The 23,512-nt window shown below is 40.9% G+C and overlaps 1 protein-coding gene across 1 annotated transcript in view; it reads left to right on the top strand.

Annotated features, from left to right (window-relative positions):
* The window catches only part of grin2ab (glutamate receptor, ionotropic, N-methyl D-aspartate 2A, b), a 69,530-nt gene that overhangs the window by 4,343 nt on the left and 41,675 nt on the right, over positions 1 to 23,512 (top strand). Inside the window, exons 3-4 of the mRNA XM_071909345.2 lie at positions 10,258 to 10,482; positions 10,622 to 10,780. Of these exons, the coding sequence (XP_071765446.2) occupies positions 10,258 to 10,482; positions 10,622 to 10,780 (384 nt within the window). The remainder of the gene's footprint in view (positions 1 to 10,257; positions 10,483 to 10,621; positions 10,781 to 23,512) is intronic.

Genomic DNA, 23,512 nt, shown 5'->3' with positions numbered 1-23,512 from the left:
CCACCCCATCTATTCAATGGTAGGGGAAACTCTGAGATACATTACTGACTTTAATTGAATGAATGAATGAATGATATTAATTTACAAAAACATTGAACAATTAATGAATAAATAAAATGGGCAAAGAAAATTAAATTGCATTGCAGGTTTTGCAGTTTTTCTGTAGCTGTGGTCAGGGAGGAACCTCCATCATAAAGGTAGTGGACAACATGACTGGTCGATATCCGATGTTCAATAAAAGGCCAATATCAGCTCGATTATCGGCAGGGTCTAACTCTAACTCTAGTCTGCCATCATCATTGCTCCATGTATCAGAAAATTTGTTGGCTTAGGCATCCTGTGTGACTCAGTTGATGAATGTGTCATAGCGGCAATCACAAGACTCTGGCTTCAAATCCATAGCTGAACAGATAAAAAATTGGAACTACGCAATATCGATAGTTACAATGGGCGGATGCAGACTTATGGTCCTGCAGCTCAAGGGCTAGAGCATGCCACTCACACTGCCTGGGTTCGGGGTTTGATTCCCACTGGGGCTTAGGACTAAATGTTTGTAGCCAGCACACACTTGCAACGGTGGTTTTATGTTTCTTTCAGTGTTTCCGTCTGCTCCAGATTCCAGATGAGCCTTATCCACTGGGCCCAGTTTTCAAAACTTTTCTGATAGGATTTCAGTAATCGGATTGGAATAAACCTCAAAATTGTGTTTTTCAAAACTGATAAAAGAGATTCTGATTATTCAGGTTGGGATTTGGATTTGGTAATCAAATCCTACCTTTAATCAATCTTAAGGGTTAGGGTTAAAAATTAGTATCTGTGTTTTTCAAAACTCAAAGGCAGAGATTAGGAGAATTTTGATGCCTAAAATCTGGATAATCTTGATCCCTCTGAAAGGTGGATTCAGGACAGATTTAGAGAAACAAAGGGCATGAATAAATATATATAACCAAGAAATTGTGATATAACTGTTGAGGATGTGGGCTTGTGGCCTATACATCTTAAATAAGGATTACAGTTTTATTGTAAGTATTTAAAGTTTCTGCTTTATTAAATGAACAAAACCTTCAAAGTCTTACACCACCTGCCACCATTGCACCAGGATGGACCAGCTGCACAGTCAATGAGATGTCCTTGCAAACATTTATTTCTAACAGGGTGTTTGAATTAATGAAATCAGTTTGCAGAGAAATTGGAAGTTTTGTTTTGGATTATTGGATTTAAAGTCGACTTTTCACAACAGAGGGAGGAAGTTCCAACAGAAATGTCTAGTGAAGAGGTAATATATTACCATGCAAACTACTGTAATAATAATACTGCTCATTTGCTAGTTTGCTAGCTTGAGAACGAAATGTGTTGCGAAGATGTTAGCCTGCTCTTAGCCCCACCCCCCCATCTTTCAGCAGCTGAATATGCTGGGGGAGGAGTTTTTGTTCCCTAACAGAGTATGGGCTGGAAAGAAAGTTTTGAAAACCAGGAATCTCAGCACCTGGCAAAGTGATCGTTGGTATTGATCAACAACCTTAACAATCCTCCTCAAATATATTATGGTCATTTTATGTTATGGGACAGTAGTCTTTAAAGGTTACAAATCTGGATTCTGTAATCTTGATCTTCTGGTCTGTAGTTTATATCTGGAACAAAATGATCTAATATTTTTTTTGAAAGACTGATAGTCCTTCTATATTCAGTTGGCGACACAAGCATTACTTTGTGGCACCAATATTTCAGTCCTTAAACAGCGTTACACAGTGATGTGTATGTTGCTTAATCTTTCACACTAGTGTGTAATTGCGATTGGAATATGTCATTGTATTGTATTGTTTTGATGAAGGCATAGGTATGGTTAATAAGATAATAGGCAATTTTGGTTACATACAACTGATCAATTTTGGTTCACAATTATGAAAAAAAAAAAATCAATTTAATTCAGAAAATCTTAGCCTTCATCCATAAAATTGAAATTGTTCAATCAATAGTGTGGTTGTCTCTTATGACGTGCACTGGACTTGTGTGTTTAATAGTGGGGTGAGATTAGCAAGTTGCAACACACTTGGAGTTGGTTAAACTCACTCCACTGATAATAATCCTTTCAAACCTCTTAATTCCCATTTTGGGAAAAAAGTGCAACCTGAAAGTAGATTGTCAGTAGTCAATTTAAAACCCCCCACAGTTAAACAGATGTGCTCTACTTTCATGGCAGCATGCATTTTTCAAGAGAAGGCATCAGGTTTTCCAAATGGTGGATGTCTCAGTTTGGAATGAAACTCCTTTGTCCATTTGAATAGCATGCTTTTGAATGATCCTGATAAGTACGGAGCACGAGACGTGGGTTTGAGAGTGAGAACAGATTCAGCTTGCTAGGAAGCTTAGTCCTTGTTACCTTAAACGATGCCTTTAACACTTTGTCAGTCTCAGGGTTTTTCCTGGCTCAAAAAGAGGCTTAGGTGCTGCCTAAGCACAGCTGGTCTGGCCTTGTCATTGAGGCCAACTTAACGCTCATACCCCTTCTATTCCAATTTCATGCTTTTATAGACACCAGTTTTTGGCATAGACTAACATAACACTGTCCTAGCTGAAGCATTCTTTAGCTTTTTAAATCCAATTTTATTAATTTTTTCATAACTAAAAGGACCAGAACAGGCACATAAGTTTATCAGTATTAATTCATCACTTCATTTGTTCCCAACAGGGTCTTTATAAGTGGCTGAGATCTCTTTCTTTGATTCCATGAAAGATGTATCCTTTATGTTATGGCAGGATGAGTCCAATTTGTTATTGTGATGATTTATACACTATTTAGATTGAATCTGTCCCTTTTCTTCTTTTGACTTATTTGCAAACAATAAATGCGTAATACAACTTTAGCTGTCTAATTAGAACACAAAAAATAAACAAAATTCTTCAGCTGGGTAATTAGAACATACTACAAATGAACAAATTCCTCTGCTGAAATTTCTACATTTTCTGCATGTGGCTCAAAATTAGGCAATCAGCCCAAGATTTTACAATGCAGGAAATCTTCAGTCTTGAGAGTCAAAGTAATGAGGAACAAATATATATTAAAATATATTTAAAAGGTTATCAAATATAAGAGTTACATCTCAGTAATATATATTCCTTTTATATATCTAAACTAGGCATGGCATTAGTGAGAAACCAATTCAAAGAACTCCAGTTACCTCTATTTTTATTCAACTGAAGTATAAGGAGGCTTAAATGAATAAGATGATAAGAAGTTTAACTCGCCAACAAAAAGGGTAATAAAAAAAGAGATACTCAGCAGGGTGCTGACTGTTGAAGCATATCAGTTCTTAAAATGAAATCATCCATTCCTCTCTCAATTCTCTTGCATTTATTTAATGGTCGAAGTCTCAAACAAATGTCCTGATATTTAGAGAAGGGTATATAACTACATTTCCTCTTTTAACTTCCAGCAATGCCAAATATATCCATATTGGAGGTTCATGAAAATCCCACAACGGTGGACAAGAACTAAGTCCTGTGGGAGTTTTTTTTAAATTTTATTTAATTTTAGTACATATGTCTGTGATCCTGTCAGAATGGCCCCACAACAGGAGGGTCACAGCCCACTGAGAAACACAGATGCATTCTGCACTTTGCCTGCCACACAGTTTTCAGCCACAATTCAGTATCTTCCTCAACCACTTAAAGACTGTCGCTCTCTCTTCATGTGCGACCAGGCATTTATATCTGTCTTAACATGCAACACATTACTTGGTAAAAACTGCACTGACATTTTGTATTCTGTTTGGTGCACCTTGTGGCTCTTTCACTGAATGACTTTATTAGACTGCTTAGTGTACTGTAACCTCGCCCCCGTCCCATCCCACCCCTTGGCTACTTGAATAGGGATGCATTATATTAGAAAGAATTGTTATTATAATTCTCTGGATACAGCTACATTAAAATAATGCCTTGCACTGTGTGCTAAGTGTGCCAATAACATTAACTCCACAAGGAATTTCATCACTCAGCTTCTGAACAAGCAAATGGCTTTATTAGCTGTCCCATATTAATTTTCTGATGACAATACAACTTCCACAAATCCATGTGAAATGTTATACTTCACTGGACGACCATCACTATAATTTCTGTAAGAATTACCCTTTGCCTATATCACATTAATCTTAAACAACATGCTCCTCCTAAACTTCCCCAAAACACTGGATATTTTCAATTATGGCATATCAATTGCTAAACAATATATCCCTAGGGATTGTGCAAAGATGGTCTACATTAATATCATATTCAAGTGTTTTCAAACTTACTTCTGGTACTACCCTTTGTTTGATTTGATTTTAGAGCATAGTGTTTCACTATTTTCAAAGCAAAGCAGCTCTGGCCACTGTTGTTATTCCTTCTAGTTTTAAACATGCAGTAGTTCAACCACTTCTCAAAAAACCTATTCTTGACTTCTCATCTCCTGCACAGGCCCATCTCCAAACTGCTCTTTTCATCCAAGGTCTTAACCCAGTTACTATGGTTTGTGCATCAAAATGATATGTTTGAGAAATTCCAGTCTGGTTTTTGAGCTCTTCATAGCACAGACTGCTCTCCTCAGAGTGACCAACGACCTTCTTTTAGCAGCAGAAGCTGGGGAATGTTCCATTTTAATTCTTTTAGATCTTAGTGCAGCCTTTGATACTGTAGACCATACTATTTTATTGGATCGCTGTAGAAACTCAGTTGGTCTCTCCAATAGAATGTTTTCTGTCAAGATAGGTAACTCATCCTCATCCTCAGCAGTCATTACATGTGGGGTCCCACAGGGTTCAATTTTAGGCCCCATCTTATTTTCTATTTACATACTTCCGCTTGGACATATAATCTGCAAACATAATATTCATTATATATAACATAATTTCCAATTTTGCTGACAATACACAGCTATATCTGCCCCTAATGACTTGAACAGTAGGCTACTACTCTCAAACATTGCCTTGCAGATATTAATGTTGCATTAATGTAGCTGTTTTTATCCCTTAATGATTTGGATAAAGTCATTCATGCTTTTATCTCTTTTCACTTAAATTACTGTAACTGTAACCCCCAGCTAATGGCTAATGCTAGCTCTTACCGTACACTGGATTTACTCCACTGCTGTTGGATGGCTTAGAGGAGGATTGTGAAGGCACACAGTCAGGTTGGCCTCTATCTGGTCTGCCAGACCAGGCTTAAGTTGAGGCATCCCCGTCCCTGACATTGTGCTGGCTTGCTAGAATTAGCAACATGCTACAGCCTACTGACTGAGGATGAGGGAGAATCCACAGACCAGCAGCTGGCCAAAGAGGGCTCCTGTTACTTCTCTGTGGGTTGGACTTCGTATTACTTTTACTGTGGCACACTGGGTGCACGTCGTCTAATTAAAAAGAGTTATCTAAAAATAATATGTGGCCCAAGCAGAAAGTGTAAATGGTAAAGCAGTAGACAAATGAATTGTGAGCTGGAAAATGAATAGAAAAATACATTAGTAAATGGAATAACAAAAAGTAAAATTTAAATTTTATAATAGATTTTATAAATAGATTTTCAAAAACGTTTTACAAATCCATTTATAAATTCAGTAATTTATTCATAATTTAAAGACAAAATAATGACTTGGAATTATTAATTTACTTTTTAAATTGAATATTAATTACACCAGTTTCATGTGAATTTAGTTAATGACTTCATAAAATGATTTTTAAATGTATATATTAATTAATCAATAATAATTAATCACTGAACTAATTAGGTTGGCACACTAGATCCTCCAGAGTGTCCTCCTTCACATTACAATACATGGATTCTGACTCTGACTTCAGTTAATCTGCATGCACCTTTCTTTATGCATCAGAAACCCTGCATTATGTCTACTAGCTCTCATCGGATTCCTGTTGTAAAAGAAGAGATTAGCATACTAATGCCCAGAACATCTAACATGACACCTCTAAGTGCCAATACATTTTTTAAATGTGCTGAGTTTAACAGATGCCCGGTGAATCCAGTGTTTCCACATGGATAGGACCTCGATCTGTCCATGATTGTGTGTTTTTTAAGTGTCTGGTCAATTTATATCCTTTGGTGTGGCTGCTTATTCCTATTAAGAGCTGAGTCAGGCAGCAAGATACAGTGGCCAAAAATATTCCCCAAACATCCCTGGACACCCCAAACCAGACTGCATAGCCAACATCCCTGCCATGCTGCTCCAGGTGAAATGCTCCCTGTCCATCCTGGCGACAGGTGCTGCCTCAGCCAGACAGGGTTTCCGGAGATGATGTGGGAATATCTCAAGCCTCTGTCTCTTCCTGCCTGGCACAGTTCTTAACAGCAATGAGCAACACACCAAAGCACATACAGTATATTGACAAGACGCTGACGCACAAAGATGCATGATCAAGGACAGATTCCACATTGGAGGGTTTCCAAAAGATGGCATCAACTGTATGCATCAGCCTAAATTATTTCAGATTTTGTGAAGTATGTTTTATTATGTTTTAGCCAATTAATGTCCCAACTGCATGTTGCCAATTCAAACTTCACATGCCATCATCCTGACCAAAACTGAATTAAAGGCACATGGGATGTAAAAGCAATACCTCAGCAGAAAGACATGAAAAGGGGAGAAGGACATGGACAATTTTCCACTATACCAATGGGAAGGACAAAGACACAGAGTTTTTGAATAAAGCTGTGTGCGAGCCAAGGCGCACCCAAATCCTCAGTGCGCACATCAAATGGGCCAAATCTGAATAGGAACAGCTTAACTGTGCATATTTCAATTTCCGAAAGACCCATGTAACTTTATGCATGTCTGAATCAGGCCTGAAAATCGTTGGAATCATCAGGAGGATCAGTAGTTTAGCTCATCCGACATGCATCCACATACTGCACCACAGTTTCATTTCTCGTACTTATTACAACAGTACCTAGTCTGCAGAAGAAATTTGGTAGATTAACAACCGTCTCCGCTTTCATAAATAATAGATTGTGCAAGAGTTTGGTGCACTTGTCATGCATGAAAATGAGTACAAATTCAGGTTTTTAAAAATTTTTTGTTATAAATTTAAAGGGACATTTCTTGTCCATCATTACATCAGATTGTCTAACAAGACTTACCAGCCATCATCGTCTATGACCACCTTCTGTCTTTTTAATGTTTCAGTTCCTTTCAATAATTCAAAAGCTTTAAAAAATCACTTCTTATTCATAGGAAGGGTCCAGTCTCAGGTTGTCATCATACTGGTTTGCCATGTTTTTGTAACTCTAGTGCTCTTACTGTTTGGGGTGATCTACACCTTGAACATACAGCTCATAATCAATACAGGTTTACGGCAAAAAATCATTAAAGATTCATTAATTCAACCCCCTCTTTCCAATTCTTGCAAATAATCCTCTGAATTCTTTAATTGTATCCACTTACCCTGCTGCTGCACCTAACAATGTAATTTCTCAGTCTGACTGAATCACGTTTATTAAGTTATTTCTCTATTAGACACACACACATGCACACACACTGGTCCCCAAAGGGAACTTAGGGCTTCATAATTATCCTCAACACTGAACACAACACATAAAATGCTATTCCAAAGTGAAATATGATGGGGCTCATCAAGCTACCTCGCCACATCTCTCCCATCTGAGAACTATCCTGCCTGAACCATAAACTCCCTGTCTTGGCAATGCTTGTAACTTCATCTCCATGCCCTTTCTCCCCTCTTCTCTTTGCCTCACCCTCACCTTTTCACTTCTGTTGTCCTCCAGAGGAGTTCTCTCTCTTTCTCGTGGTTCACATACACAGACAGACACACAAACACAAGCACACACAATGCAGTCCCCCAATGAATGAGGGAGTGTGTCTTCTCTAGCACTTGGCAGAGTCCTTATTGTTTATTCATATTTATTACCAATGAAATATGAATGACGGAACTCTCGTGGACAGTCTCTGTGCCCCTGGTTCCACAGGCGCATACACACACATGCAAATGCATAGAGGAAAGCATGCAAAAAAAACATAAAATTGGCCAAAAGTGTGTCTTCACCCCCCCTGTTTTCTCTGCATTGCTGAAATTTTGATGTGGAAAAAGGCTGTCGGGCTGTTAAAAGACTGTGTCTAGGGGAGCGGGGAGCAGGCAGAGGGTTTTAGCAAGGCCAAGCAGGAATGCACTTGGAACTTACATCAATGTTAAACAAATAAAAAAATATATGTCAAAACAAGGCCTTTCTTCCATCTGCTGCTATCGAATGAAGACAACAAACAACATTGTCTGGGTGGCTGGATATTGATACACTTTGAGCCTTAATAACTGCGCAGCTATCTCTGGAAAATATAAACACAAACACTTTCAAATCAACCTCAGTCTCCTAAACCCCAAGCAGACTAGCCTTGCGTCTCTGTGATGTCTTACTTTCTCTAATCCAGCAGTTGCTGCAGAGGTCTTAAGACTTATATCAAACTTTTTCTGTGTAACTTCATATGGAGGGGAAAAGTCTGTTTTCTTAGACCTTTAAAAAAATATGATATGGATAGCGGTAATTTATCACGCAGCCATTTAACTATACACTGTTGGGGGTCACAGTGTGTGTTAATGGTTTGCATGTTATTTCTAATGCTGCTCTGCTGAATAGGTATTTTGTGATTACAGCTGCAGCCTCTAACAGGATTTACATCTGTTATTTCAGTGATCTTGGGCAGTCTCATTAACACTGACGTACATGAGCATCTCCCTCCCAAACCTAGAGACCAGATAACCAAGAGCCTAATCTGTGATGCCATTTAGAGACACTATCTGGAGCTGCTCCATTGGCAATGAATGAAAGACTGAAATTGTAGACTGATAGAACATTTCAGCAATTACACCCACATGAGCTTTATTTAATAGTAGGGCTAACATTTGTGAACCAGAAAATGTGCTCATATCCGCGGAAAATCACCCTGGGTAATGTCACAATGTGCACAAAGGCGTTCTCTTATGCACTGATAGGATACCAGAGGAATAGGCCTAATGGATAATTTTACTTTAGTAAAGTACAGTATTTTTCAGTGGACCTGAAATGCTAACGCAGAAGGAAACTTCAGACAGTGACCCCTCATGACATCTCTTTGGACGCTAATCATAACAGTCAGCGGATCTGATTTTAAGCACAAATGCAAATTCTATAAAACAGCAGGCGCATTCAGTGACCCAGAGTTTTCTAGTGCTGACGTTAAGCATTTTGGAGGCTGTGCCACAGCAGAGTCCTAGTGGCTCCTAGTTGTGTTAGCTCTGATGCTAACTCCAGGGAAAGTTAGTGTAATCTTGTCCCATTGGTTAAGGCTGACACTAATTCCCTGGGACAGGAGTGTAGCGGTGTGTGATTTAGCGGCGTATGCTAAGTGCTGCTGGAGCTGCAGGCTAGTTTATGGGCACCAGGGCAGAGAGAGCAAGCTGGGAAAGTACTGACTGACTAACTGGCCTGATTAGGCCGGGTGTGAGATGACATGGATCAGATACACACACTTAGCCAGCCGGAAAGACAGATTGGCAGAATAAGGATGGCTCAAAGAGAGAGAGAGAGAAAAACATCAAATAGATTAAGAGAAAATGAGTAAGGTGGAGGCAAATCAGCAGACAGGGATGCAAAGTTAGACAACAAGGGAAGGTGAGGATAAAGAGATACAGACACAGTGGGTTAATTTTCTGGATGTGATGATTTCCTCCTGGGGTGTTTTTCAGCTCTGCTGGACTGTGGTGGTGTAAGAAATTGGCTGAGATGCAACGTAGCATCCGCATCATGGTTTCATTAGCCCTCATTCAGCCCAAGGCATTTCACACTGCATTTCCTCTACTCATCTGCTCCTCTCAGATCTGCTCACATTACAGGAAAAAGGTAACAGACTTAGCTGAAACTGGGAACAGGGTCTTAGACTCAGCTGAATTAGACCGGAACTTGGTTAGGATACGGAGTGTGTTTGAGCAAATTCCTTTTTTTTTTTATCTCTGTGAATGTTATTGATTGATGTAGACACCTTTGTGTTCATATCGATTGAGAAACTTTCCCCATTTACGCCCATCAATAGGGTAAAATCAGATTGTGTTTATTTCACGGTTATTTTATCCATTTATAGTTGGCACTTTTCTGTGAACATTGCCTACAGGCATCGTTTATGTTCAAATAAAGGCCGACAGTGGAACAGATATGGGGTAACTTCTGCTGCTGATCCCTACAGTCACTCTGTGTTTGTTTGTGTGTGTGTGTGTGTGTCTGTGTGTTTAGGATATGATGGGTGTAGTGGGCTGGATGTTGCTCCTACTCTCCCAGATCATGGTGCCTGTGGCGTCCCAGAAGCCTCCAGGGCTCAGTGTAGGTGTGATCTTGGGACAGACACGCCCTGTTACTGACCAGGACCTCCGCCCACCTCGGCGCCCTGAAGATGCCCTTGACGTCTCCGTGGTAACACTGAGGATCAACCAGACAGACCCAAAGTCTGTGATTACACAGGTGAGTAGCGCACACAGTGCTGTTACGCTCCCTACTAAATCCAACACTTAATTGCAAGCTCTCTCTCACACACTTAGTCTCTCACACACAGACACACAAACACACACTGACACCTGAGTTTGTTTTCTTGTGCCCCAAGGTGTGTGAGCTTCTGTCACGCACACGTCTCCATGGCATTGTGTTTGCCGATGGCACCGATCAGGAGGCCATTGCCCAGATCCTTGACTTCCTCTCTGCTCAGACACAACTTCCAGTCCTGGGAGTTCACGGAGGATCCTCTATGATTATGGCCGACAAGGTGAGTGATGATGACACACATACAGGCTTGTGTAGGCACAAACGTGTGCACGCGAGCACTCACAGACACATACACACACACACACACACACACACACACACACACACACACACACACACACACACACACACACAACCTACTCCTACCTCCCTGATTCCACTGAATCCACAATATGTATGTTTGGGAGAGTGAGATTTGGGTGTTATAATCCCTGCTCTCAGCCAGCTCTAAATGTTAAAGGATAATTCTTTTCAACCTACACTGTATTTTTTTTAAATGTCCTGGCATGCTAGCAATCAATTTAGACACTTATTTCATTCACAAACATGGTATTTAGCAACTCACTCCATCTGAAATACTCTACACAATCCTGTACAATCCAATGGGCTACAGCATGAAAAATCGCAAAGCCCCTTAAATCATCCAAATATATTCCCTTCCAAAGCTCCCACTTAAGAGATGTATGTCTTCAGCTGGTGGGTATATGAAATAAAGAATAAACATAGCAAGAATCTGTTATGGTTTACATCCTCTTAGTTACTCAAGCTCTTCCTTATGGATGCCCATCTGTACTTGGTTCACTAGTATTTCATACATAAACTGTCTAAAGATATCGTTATACTGAGAGCAGAAAATGACATGTTGGGTGGTTTTGGAATCTTTTTTATGCTGTTAGGGCTGCCCTGTCAGATTGTTTTGAATGCCTAGTTTCACAGTAGAGACAGAGCAAACTCGTGTGGTAAGTTGCTAAAGGGTAAATCAATGAAATAAGTGTTTGGATTGATGGCTAGTATGACAGAGAAACAGATTCCTAGTTTTAAAAAGAAAAAAGAAAAGAGTTGTCCTTTAAGATTAGGTTTTTGTTTCATTTTGGTGTGCTGCTCAGTGCAGTTAGGGTTGTACATCTCTTTCTTAGCTGAGTTCTCTCTTTCTGGTACTGACTCTGTAGACCTTGCCGACTGACAGACTGACTGAAGAAGCTTTGATAAAAACACAACCGGTTCTTTAGCCTTTTAAATCTCTTAGGGCACTGCAGCCAAAACACAGGAACCAATAACTGCTGCAGTATGGCAGCCTTTTGAAGTAGTGGTTGACGGGGGGTGGGGTGGTGGTGGGAGGGGGGTGTAGAGTGCGTGTATGGGAGAGGGAAAAAAAGAGGAAAGAGACAGCGCGAGAGTTGTAGAATGAAGGTTAGGAAAGTGAGGTTGCGACCAGAAGGTCACCGGTTTGAACCCCCCACGGAGTATATCATGGTGGGGAAAGTGAATGAATTGTGCTTTTCCCACCTTCACTAGCTGCTGCTGATGTGCCCTTAAATGAGGCACTTAACCCCCAACTGCTCTAATGGAGCTGCTCAGTGGTCAGCAGTACAAGACTGAGGTCGTTCTTGGCAGCTCCCAGGTATGAGCCTGAGTGTGTAACCTGCAACTAAACAGTCCCCTACAACTATTCCTGCAGGCCTCTCCTGTAAATAAGAAAGTCCTCCTGCCTGGTTTTAATACGGGCAAAAAACAGCCCACTGCCATGCAGGAATCGATAAAAACACAGCTAGCCATCTTGTACTGTAAGCAGAGAAGCATTATTGGTTTGGATGCTCACAAGTGTTTTTCTTGTCTCTTCTGAAGTTCTGACAGCTCTGATAGATGCACAACAGTAACAGAGGTTATTTAAAACATCGGTACTCATCGATTTAGATGGCTTACACACACACACACACACACACACACTCACACACACACACACACACACACACACACACACACACACACATATGATTGTGTTGGGAGTAATTAATTAACTAAACAAATAAATGAATAAATAAAATAATTAGTATACATACTGTATATATAAATAAATACATACGCACATAAGTAGGCTTTGTTTATTATATGTGATTGAAACTTTGATCTATTAGCCTGGGACAAACCCTGGAAGCCTTGTCGACTTCATGAATGTTGTTTTTGCATTTCAGTGTTTGTTTTTGCCTACACTGTATCTCTGCCAAAACTGGCAATGTTGAAAATTAATTCTACCCCAACTGGATCAGTCCTAACAAATCAAAGAATCTTTGCTGTTGGACAATCCAAAGTGCTTCTTCACCCATGTGGGATTGTTTCTGTATGAAAACTGATTAATCCGCTCAATCAGCGTCACCTAGGCCAGTCCTCCGATATATGAGTGAACCTCCCTCTCTCTCTCTCTTTCTCTCTCTCTCTCTTTCTCTCTCTCTCTTTTCCCTGTCTCTCCCCCTTCATCCCGAACAATACATTTCAGTATGGAACAGTTTGCGGTGTTCTGTGAGAAATTGGCCGCCGCACTGCGAAAAGGGAGACATGTTTAGGGAACAAGGAGGAGATGTGGAGAGGGGGGGGGGGGGGTGGCGTGGGCCCCGGGGCCCAGGAGAGGAACAGGATTACTTTGGAATGTTGCACGTCCATTACAGAGGGAACGCTTTGGGAAATAAGAAATGTTGTTCACTTTACCTCACCCCATATGTGCTCGCTCGCTCGTTCACCTCTTCTCTCGACTCCCTCCTCGGTGTGCGGGGGATGGAGGGTGGGGGTTGGGGTCACAGTGTGTAGGATAAGAACATGAACATGCTGAAATGGAAGGTTGTGAATTAAACATGCATGTTCTTTCTGCTTTGCTCTGCCACTGTGGTGGGATGCTACCCTCGATGTCTGCGTATTTATATGTGTGTGTGTGTGTGTGTGTGTGTGTGTGTGTGTGTGTGTCTCTGTGTGTCCCGGCCTGGGATGTCCCATATTTGTAGGGGCCATTTGCCTAGGTCCTCTGCTGAGTCGCTTTAATATTTAACACCTGCTCCCCTCACCTGCTGTCGCCGGCAGAAGCTACGCCGCTGTGTCATTCACTCACTCAGTCCTTCCCTCCCCTCACCTCTAATTCTCTCTCTTGCTCCTTATCTCTTCCCTCCTCGGTGTCTCCCTGTCTCCTCCAGCCCAATCTCGCTGCCTTTCCTTCCTCTCCTGTTCCCGTCCCTCCTTCGCCCCACCATCTCCGCTGCCTCCCTATCATTCTACTCTGTCTTTTCCCATTGTCGTGTCTCTCACTCTTCTCGTGTCTCTCTGCTCTTGCATCCACGGTTGTTATTCTCTGGTGGCTAGGGCTGTGAAGAGAAACAGCCGGCTATGTTAGAAGGCTTTGGGAAATCTGGCTAGCCTTGAAACCCTGTGAAGCAGGGAGAGCAAGATTGGCTGATGGGTTTTTGTGTGTGTGTGTGTGTGTGTGTGTGTGTGTGTGTATGTGTGTGTGTGTGTGTGTGTGTGACAGAGAGAGAGAGATGGAGAGAGAGAGAGAGAGAGAGAGAGAGAGAGAGTAGCTGGGTTAGTGTGGTTACTATGGTGACTAAACCACTACAGCGTTTAGTACTGTTCTGTCCGCTGCTGAGGTACACTCAGCGAGTGTTGCTAGAACACAGAACCCCTGAAAACACACACACACACACACACACGCACACACACACACACAAAATTGAATTTGTAATCCCGGTCAAATTAGTGGTGAAGACTGCAATGGGAGCAACAAAAAACCCCAAATGACAACAACAACAAAAAACATGACATTTAAAACTGAAGCTGATCTGCTTTTTGCTGTTATGTGAAACAATATAGGGAGTTTTGGCTATGATTTGTTGTGGATCTTAGAATTCCTTTCACATGGATTGGTAACGCTTCAAAAACAACACAATGGGAAAATGAAATCCGCTGATAAAAAAGGATGCACGGGTAAAGAACGCCCTGAAGCATTGTAGCACTGAAGGCTATTATAAGATTGCACAAAATTTGATGCATTCAGTGAAAATCCTACATATTACATCTCTAAGTTAATAGAATACAATAACTTAAAGGACAGTTCCATTGTGATTTGAGTTTTTGCTAATTTTTTTCATTTTTGCGCCACAATTAAAGGTATTTTTAAATCAGTTTTGCCATACCTCTTGGGCTCATTCACTCACATTCAATTCCAAACAGCATAGGAAACAAGTCGTTAGAGGTAATCCATCACTGTGAACGAGAAGCTGCATCAGAATGCTAATATCAGGCTATAAACTTTTACATTTTGAAAGAAGTTCTGTTCACTGTTAAATTTGTGCATTCGGGAACACTGTGAGAGCCAGGAAGACACAGGAGGGGGCGTCTTACTTCCTCTTTGTGCTTCTCTGATTTCTGCATTTTTCTTCAACCAGTAGTTAAAGTTCTCTCCGGTTACGTTAGGACCCGCCTTCTGTCAATCACAACCCATTCAACCCATCAAAGCAAGACGCTTCCGCCAGCTATTGTCTGTAAAATTACCTGGCAATTATCTTGCAATATTTAAACAGCATTTGTTTCAAAATATTTACTTTGAAAAACAACTAAGACGAAGGAAAAATAGCACATATCTGATAATGTGAGAAAAGCACTGGAAAACGATCTACAGTGATGTAAAACAGTAAAGGAATTCAGGAAATGAGCAAACGCTGCTCATGCTAACTACTCAGTTCTTCTATTTATTCCAAACAAACCACTGTTGCTTCTTCCTTAAATGTAAAACACATCACTTCCTGTGAGGCAGATAATTTTTTCCCAGGAATGTCCTAACTAGTACCTGTGTTTAGATCAGCAATGTAAAAGCTTTCGTATGTATGTATTGTATGGTATCAATCAGCAATATCGGTTAGCAAAAAGGCCATTTATATACATCAAAACGTTGCACAGTGCACACGACCGAGTACTGTTGCAGTTGCAGTCTCTTAAGAAACTGTATACAACTGAACGCTTTATTGCAGGCTACATCAATAGCCAAGCGTGTTGTGAATTTGCCATTATTTGAATGGCAGAGAAAGTCTGGGAAGCTGTGCCCAAGCATTCAATTATTAAAGTCTTAACAGCTCTAAAACAGAGACAGGCACAACTTTAATAGTAAAGCAGACAGGGTTAAAACGGATACTTTATTGGATTAAAAATTATACTGTGTGTACTTAGGCTGGAGACACACGAGATAATCTATTATTGATTTACTCCACATTTGCACATCCCGACAATCAGGAGGCTTGGTCAGGACCGATTGTCGGCAAAAGTTATCTGGTAGTGTGAGAGGTGTACAGATTCAATCTTAACCATCCTGATTGACTTGCAGCCTGATCTGAGCTGCTGCGGTGTATTTCCGATATTCGCGACTTCATTTCACGCATCAAGACACTTAGTGTCACCTTAACCCATGTCTAACTTGATTTGGGACTTACTTATCTGAGTGTGTGCTTTATATGTTTATGAGCAAATTTGTCAAAAAGTATGGATTTTACATTTAAGCAACAGTTTTTCGCTGTTTTGAAAAACAGTCTTTACAGCGTGTTTGTGTGAGTACACTTGTGTAACTGTCTGTTTATGTGTCTCTCTGTCTTGTTTATCTGTCTGTGTTGGCGGTGAGTCTCGGTTATTGTTGTTTGCTTGTTGGAAACGGCTGGTGGAGATGTCAATCTCTCCTCAGCAGAGCGGCTGCTGCAGTTTAGCATACATCACAAGCCGTGTTTGTGTGTCCTGTGTGTCTCTCTGTACTTAGTAATGGAACCAGCAAGATCTGCTATCAGCCAACAGGTCTCTCTCTCTGTTTTAGGACACAAGCAGAGACCTGCCTTAGCTGGACCCTCTGCCATTGCGTGTGTGTGTGTGTGTGTGTGTGTGTGCATGCATGCGCGCAGGAGAGAGAGAGAGTGTGTGTGTGCATGAGTGTGGATGTGTCACTCCCAGAACTGTCAGCAGTCATCTCCACTCATCCTCAAACACACCACACTACAGCACTGGTCCCCTGCCAACCAGCCCTCTATATTACTGTATCTCTCATCGTTCTCTCTCTGCCACTCTCTCTCTCTCTCTCTTTCTCTCTTTTCTCCATTTCTGTTTAATGTTTTGCAGCTCATTGTGGCTTTCTGCTCCCTATATATCTGTTTTTGCCTCTCATCACCTTTTCTTTCACCACTGCCATCCCTCGCACACTCGTCCTCATGCACAGTCTACGCTTTCCAGCTTTTACTCTCCATCACTCTCTTAGATCCTTTTATTTTTCAGTCATCCTCCATGTCTTTTACTTGCTTTCTTTCTTCCTGTCACCTCATGCCAACCTTATCCCCTTTCCTTTTCTCTTGTCATCCCCCCTGCTCTCCTCCTTCTCTCACGCCCCAGTTGGGGAGTACAATGGGATGGCAGTGGCAGGGTTGTGTGTGTGTGTGTGTGTGTGTGTGTGTGTGTGTGTGTGTGTGTGTGTGTGCGTGTATGTAGTTGGCTCCTGGCAGGATTGTATGATTTTGTGTGTGTGTGTGTGTTTGTGTGTGTGTGATGTCACAGTACAGCAGCTCTATAGTAGCTCTCTCTTTTTTAATCCCCGTGCTCACAGACCACACTGCTATTTTAAGATTCTATAAACCTTTTCAAAGAAGCTTCAAGGGGAAAGCTAGTCTGTGTACTGTGTGAGTGTATGTGTTTGGGAGAGAGATTGAGTGAGTGAGCAAGTGAATGAGTGAGTGAATGAGTGAGTGAATGAGTGAGTGAGTGAACGAGTGAGTGAGTGAGCGAGGGAGCGAGTGAGTGAGTGAGTGAGTGAGTGAGTGAGTGAGTGAGCGAGCAAGCGTGCGAGTGAGTGAATGAGCGAGCAAGCGTGCGAGTGAGTGTTTTTATGTTCAATAGAAAAAGAGAGGTGCATATAGTGTGTATGTGCGTGTTTGTGTGTGTATGTGTGGGTTTGTGTGTGTGTGTGTGTGTGTGTGTGTGTGTGTGCGTGTGTGTCTGTGTGTTTATTTCTCAGACAATCAAACTTTACCAACAGGTAACAAATTCATAGCAGCTCTATGCTCCATGACACATTTCTGACTCAGCACATAGAAATATAACCTAACCTATTTATATAACATATTTATATAACTGGAAAATAAAAGCCCCCTCTGATTATACTGTTCCCAACTGAATATTTGGGGATTTGCTCAATAGAGCATATCTTTTCGGTGACTGTTTCCTGCCCTCCCCTGCACTATTGCCATTCAGTTTTGGGTTATAGAAATAACCCAAACCTTCAGTCTCCAGGAAAAAGACAGGGTGAATAGTTGGAAGTCAAGCTGATGTCATGTTAATGTAATATGCAGGAACTCCAGTAATTTATTAGTGGTGCAGACTACCAACCTGGCTCCAACTATATCCAGCTATATTGCTCACAACTACCATGCAAGTGCAAGATCTCTAATCCTGTGCTTTGTTCCCTCATAAACAGGCCGCGTGATTCCCTGTCTTCCTCATACCTAAATCTTCTATCCATGTCTGCTACCTGTCTAAACCACTAGTTAATGAGTTTAATGTATCTGGTTGAGTCATGTTTAGTTTATCAAGGGCTCTACGCATGATCCTGGTCATACACTCGGCCTAGTGCTATCATCTGATTTTCCTGTATATAATGTTGAGACAATTAATGACTGTCTGATCATAGGCTGATTGTGCTTGCTGCCGCTATGCCTCATTTAGTTCCAAAGTCTTGCGCCCCTGTTTACTTCTCTCATTATATTAACTCTTCCACTGCCAGTTAAGTTTTCTCATGTCTACATAGCTGCCCCTAATACCTGTACTATTGAGGCTTGTCCTCCCCAGTTGGGTACAGAGGAGCTAATTTCTCTATTCAGTGGCACTTGGTCTGCCATTCTTGACTCCATTGCCCTTTTTAAACTTAGAAAACCTAAACGCAAAGCCCAGACCTGGCTCGATGACTTTATAGACTCTTTATAGGAGGGAATGCAGAAAAGTGAAGTGTAAGTGGAAAGGGCAAAATCTTCAATTATTCTATGACCTATTGAAATACCTTCTGGCCAAACACCAGGAAGCTGTCAAGGTCATGAGAGCAAAAAAAAATTCTGACCTCACCTGTAAGAACTATAACAACCCTACAGTCCTGTTCAGAATTGTTAATAAATGTCCTCATACTGGCACCAATGTGTCTCTACAAATAGTGAAGAATTTTAAAGATTTTTCATCAAGAAAGTTGAGAGCATATGACAGCACATTTCTCCTCCTTCCTGGGACCTTTCTATTTCACGGATAAATTCTCCTGTCCTGAACTGCTTTGAGCCCATAACTCTTTCTTTCTCAATAGAGACTGTTTCCCACATGAAGCCTACAACCTGCCATCTTGACATTATCCCCACAAGCCTGCTTAAGGGGGTTCTTGACATAGTGTGCCCAAGCATCATCTCCATTGTCAGTAGCTCCCTGGCCACCAGCATCGTTCCACCCACGGTTCAGCCCCTCCTTAAAAAGCCTAACCTAGACCCCACACTTCTCAACAATTTCAGACCCATCTCTTAATTGCTGTTTTTGTCCAAAGTACTAGAAAAGGTTGTTTTGCCCCATCTGTTGCTGTATTTGAACAATAACAACATATTTATTAAAAATTCAGTCAGCTCTTCTAAAGCTGTCAAACAACCTTTTCCTGCACTGTATGCTCTGGAGACTGTACTATCCTGTTCCTTTTAGACATGAGTGCTGCCTTCAATTGTGTTCAATTGTGTGTGAATTGTGTCATTCTGGTTGACTGTCTCGAGCACGGGGTTGGTGTTAGCAGCACTGCCCTGGCTTGGTTCGCGTTACATGTGAGGAACAGAACCTTCTCAGTTACTTTAGGCAATTTTTCATCCTCCTAGTCTAGCATCTCTTGTGGGGTCCCTCAAGGTTCTATTCCGGGTCCACTTCTCTTCTCAATTAATATTGCTGCCACTGGGTCATATTCAGAATTACATTTCCTTTCACTGTTATGCAGACAATACCCAGCTTTACCTCATGCTAAGGCTCAATGATCAGTACAATTTAAACATCAATCTAACATTTGGAACTATCTTTATGAAAATAAATGTTGCATCCGACATAGCAAATCTGAAATTGTTTTATTGGATATCCCTTGATTCCATCAAAATTACTATAAATAATTTGGGCCGCTTAGCCACTCATGTTAAACCTAATGCCAAAAATCTTGATGCAATCTTTGATTTGGCCCTTAACAGTGATAAATAACTTGAGCAGTAAAAACAATTTTTTTTCAGTCTACACCTATTTCCAAAATCAAATATTTTGTGTTGTTCCAAGGTCTGGAGAAAGACATTCATGCCTTTATCTCTGCCTGTTTGGATTATTGTAACTCCTTGCACATATGCATTGGTCAGTCTTCCATGTCCTGCCTGCAGTGAGAATAGCACACTGCCACCAAGCTTCTAACTGACTCCAGGAAGGTGGACCACATCGCCCCTGTGTTGGCTTGTCTTCACTGGCTCCCAGTGCGATTCAAAATTGGTTTTAACATTTTGTTGTTTGTTTTCAAGGCTCTCAATGGCTTTTCCCCTACTTATATTTCTGGTCTTCTATGTCCCCATTTGACCTCTAGAGCCACTAGTTAATCTGATGTGAGGCCCTCAGATGTTCCACAGTCTAGGTTGAAGCTCAAGCGGGATCACACATTTGCTGTTGCTGCCCCTAGACTATGTAGCTCCCCTATTATGGTGACAATGATGATGATAGCGATGGCAATGATGATGATGCTTATGATGATGAGTAGTAAAGTCCTTGTTCTTGCACAGACAAGAGAGAGCTCTAGCTTTTTTCTATCCTTATCTTTAATGTAGGAAGGAGGGTTATGGTAACTGTCACAGCAGCAGCATGGAGATAATATTCTGTAATTTGATGATTCAGTATGTCTCTATGTAATGTTCATATTATAACAAAACATACCAATAAAGAAAAAGCTAGGTAAAGAAAATAATTAAATATACGTTCATAATGTGAACATCTGCTCTACAATTAAAGTGGCTGTTCACTGAAAACCAAACCTGTTATTTTGTCTACATTGTCTCATACAGATCCAAAAACTGCTATCAATCAGGCATTATTTCATTTTATTTCAGTGTTATTCTTTGAATTCTTGCTCCATGATTCCATTCAAGGACAATTTGTCCTTTGTTGTGTTAATATGTGCTCAGTGAAATTATGTAGATGAAAAATAGCATTGCCCAAAGCATCAGTGAGGAGTACTATTGGGAAAATACATTTCTCAAGTAATTAAGTTGTAGGAGAGTGAATTGGGATTTTTAGGAATTCAAATCAAAACAAAACATTACAACCAAATATCTAACAAACTAAAAGCCATAGTGAACACCCCTCTGGAGAATTAATTAAACCCCAAACAGAGCCTAAATTCATACATAGCATGGAAATGCACTATAGGTGAAATACACTTTCAAACCTGGTTAGACTCTGGCCCCCTTTACACCTGGCATTGACATGCATCCTGGGTGATAAGACACGCAGGCGCAAAAACACATAAAATCCAGGTGTAAATGCAGTCAAGACGCATTGAAGATCTGATAACACAAACCACCTCTGGAGATGGTCAGAGACGCTTTTGACCACATTAACACAGTAATGTAGATGCAATGCATCTTAAATCCACATATAGGAACTGTGAAAGGCAAGATAAACTTCTTCTTCTTGTAACAGAAGTAAACTAAGTAAACTAGAAGCCTTGTCCTATGCATATTGTCTAAGACAATCCTAATTTCCTAATTTTGAAAAACAAGAAAAAGTGCATACAAAATGCGGATTTCTTAGCACTTGCCATCCCTAGGGGAACTGATATGCGTGACAATTTGCATTTTGTGAAGGAAACAGAAATCCAATCCCAATGTGGATGTGAGATGCATTTTAAGGCCAGGTGTAAATGAAACCAAGCGAAAAGATATCTGGACACAATCCGGATATGAGACGCATGTTAATGCCAAACAGGTGCAAACTGTGTTAGGTCTGATATACATTTGTTGTGTTTTGTTTTGAAACATTTATTGGGATGCTTTGACAACTGGCACCTGTCAACTTTGCTTTGGCACCCGTTTGCACCAATACGTTTTGACACTCATTGATTTTTTCTACAAGTTTAATTGCAGGACTAAACAGATAGAGAGACACTCACATTCATACCTATGGGCAATATATACTCTCCAATTCACCTGACTTGAATGTCTTTCGAATGTGGGAGGAAACTGGAGCACCTAGGTAAAACCCACATAAACATGAGGAAAACACACACAGACTCCACAAGGGCTATGGTCAGGGATTGAACCCAGGTTCTTGTTATTTTGAGGCAACAGTGCTGACTGCTGAGAAGATGGCAAAGAAATTATTATTATATTGATAAAACAGGCAGATTGTTTTCTCTTCCCCAAGAAAGCATGACAGGCAGATAATCGAACATTGGGACTGTACTGCATGCTAAGCCTAGTTGGAGGTGAACATCAAAATGCTTTCTTGTAAGCCTTATATTGTGGGCATTTATGGGTCTATGTATGGGCAGTATTCTATTTGCAGACATTATCTATACTGTGGCATGTTTGCATAAAGGAGGCTATCTACATTTAGCACTTTTTTTTTTTCTGAATAAGAACGGATAAAGTGAACTTAAATAATCCCTGTGGAAAATATGGTTAAAACTGGGTAAAATTAAGGGAAGAAGTAAACCACGCATTGCACAAGCATTGTCCACTTCAGCACTCACTCTGTCTGCAGGAAGGGTCTAAATATTGGCCATTTAATGTACTACTGTAACTACTTGAAACAAAGATAAGGGGCAAGTTAAAAGTTCTGTTGTTCTGGTATAATGATGTATCTGCAAAGCTACTGCTGATCCATTCACAGTCATTGTGATTGGTATGTGAACAAAGGGATGCATTCTCCAGAGCAAACACCTTCTACTGGCACTACCTCCTAACTCTGCAATTACCTGATAGGCCAATTCCTGCGACAGGCATACAACCCAATCAATCATAGTTAGGGAGGTGTTTGACAAAGTTGCAGGTCTTGAGGGAGCAATAGCTATTGCCGCTTCTCTGTCTCACATCAATCATTTCTCAAGTGCAAACAGTGCATTTTTACTTTTATCGCTGTTGTCGAGGAAGAGTGTGATTTTTGAGATGGTTTTGTCTCAGTCATATTGATTGCTTTTTCAAAAGAAAATGCAGATTTTAATCACTTTTAGTACCGCAATTTTCAAGCTATGATGTCTACGTAACACTGCATGAGTGGACCACTTACCTCTGCATAATGGTACTCTAGGCTACTAATGGTAATCCGTACACTAGCAGGTTATAAAGTGATAAGCTGTTCCATTAGCCTCCTCACAATCAGTAGTTTTTCATTATAGTGACATCTGTAGTTACACTAGCATACATAATATTGACATAAGTAGTTACACAAGCATGCATTAGAGACAGATAAGCAGTTACACCACTGCACATAATAGACAGATACAGTAAGTGCTTACACTTGCATACATGCATAGTAGTGTTTCTCGCCCCCATCCAGTCTACAGGTAGGCTGCCATATGTGCTAAGAGCATAGGCACATGCCTCGGGGCATCTACCATCCATGTGCTTCACGTGTTCTACTGGGAGAGAGGTAGGGAGAGGGAGAGAGGAAGAGGAGGTGGGAGAGTGAAACAGACACAGAGAAGGGAGAAAAGGAAGATTTGAGTGAAGCATGTGTCAGAGGCATACCATGTTGGTGTCAGTTCCACTCCTCTTCCTCCATGTTAAGAAGTTCCTCTCTCCCTCAGAGGGGGGAAAAAAACAACACTTCACCAACTGGCCCTGAGAGAGAGAGAGAGAGGGAGAGAGAGAGAGAGAGAGAGAGAGAGAGAGAGAGCGAGAGAGAGAGCGCA

This window comes from Centroberyx gerrardi, chromosome 3 (assembly GCF_048128805.1).
Source record: "Centroberyx gerrardi isolate f3 chromosome 3, fCenGer3.hap1.cur.20231027, whole genome shotgun sequence".
Taxonomy (NCBI): domain Eukaryota; kingdom Metazoa; phylum Chordata; class Actinopteri; order Beryciformes; family Berycidae; genus Centroberyx; species Centroberyx gerrardi.
This window is presented reverse-complemented; position numbering and strand designations above follow the sequence as displayed.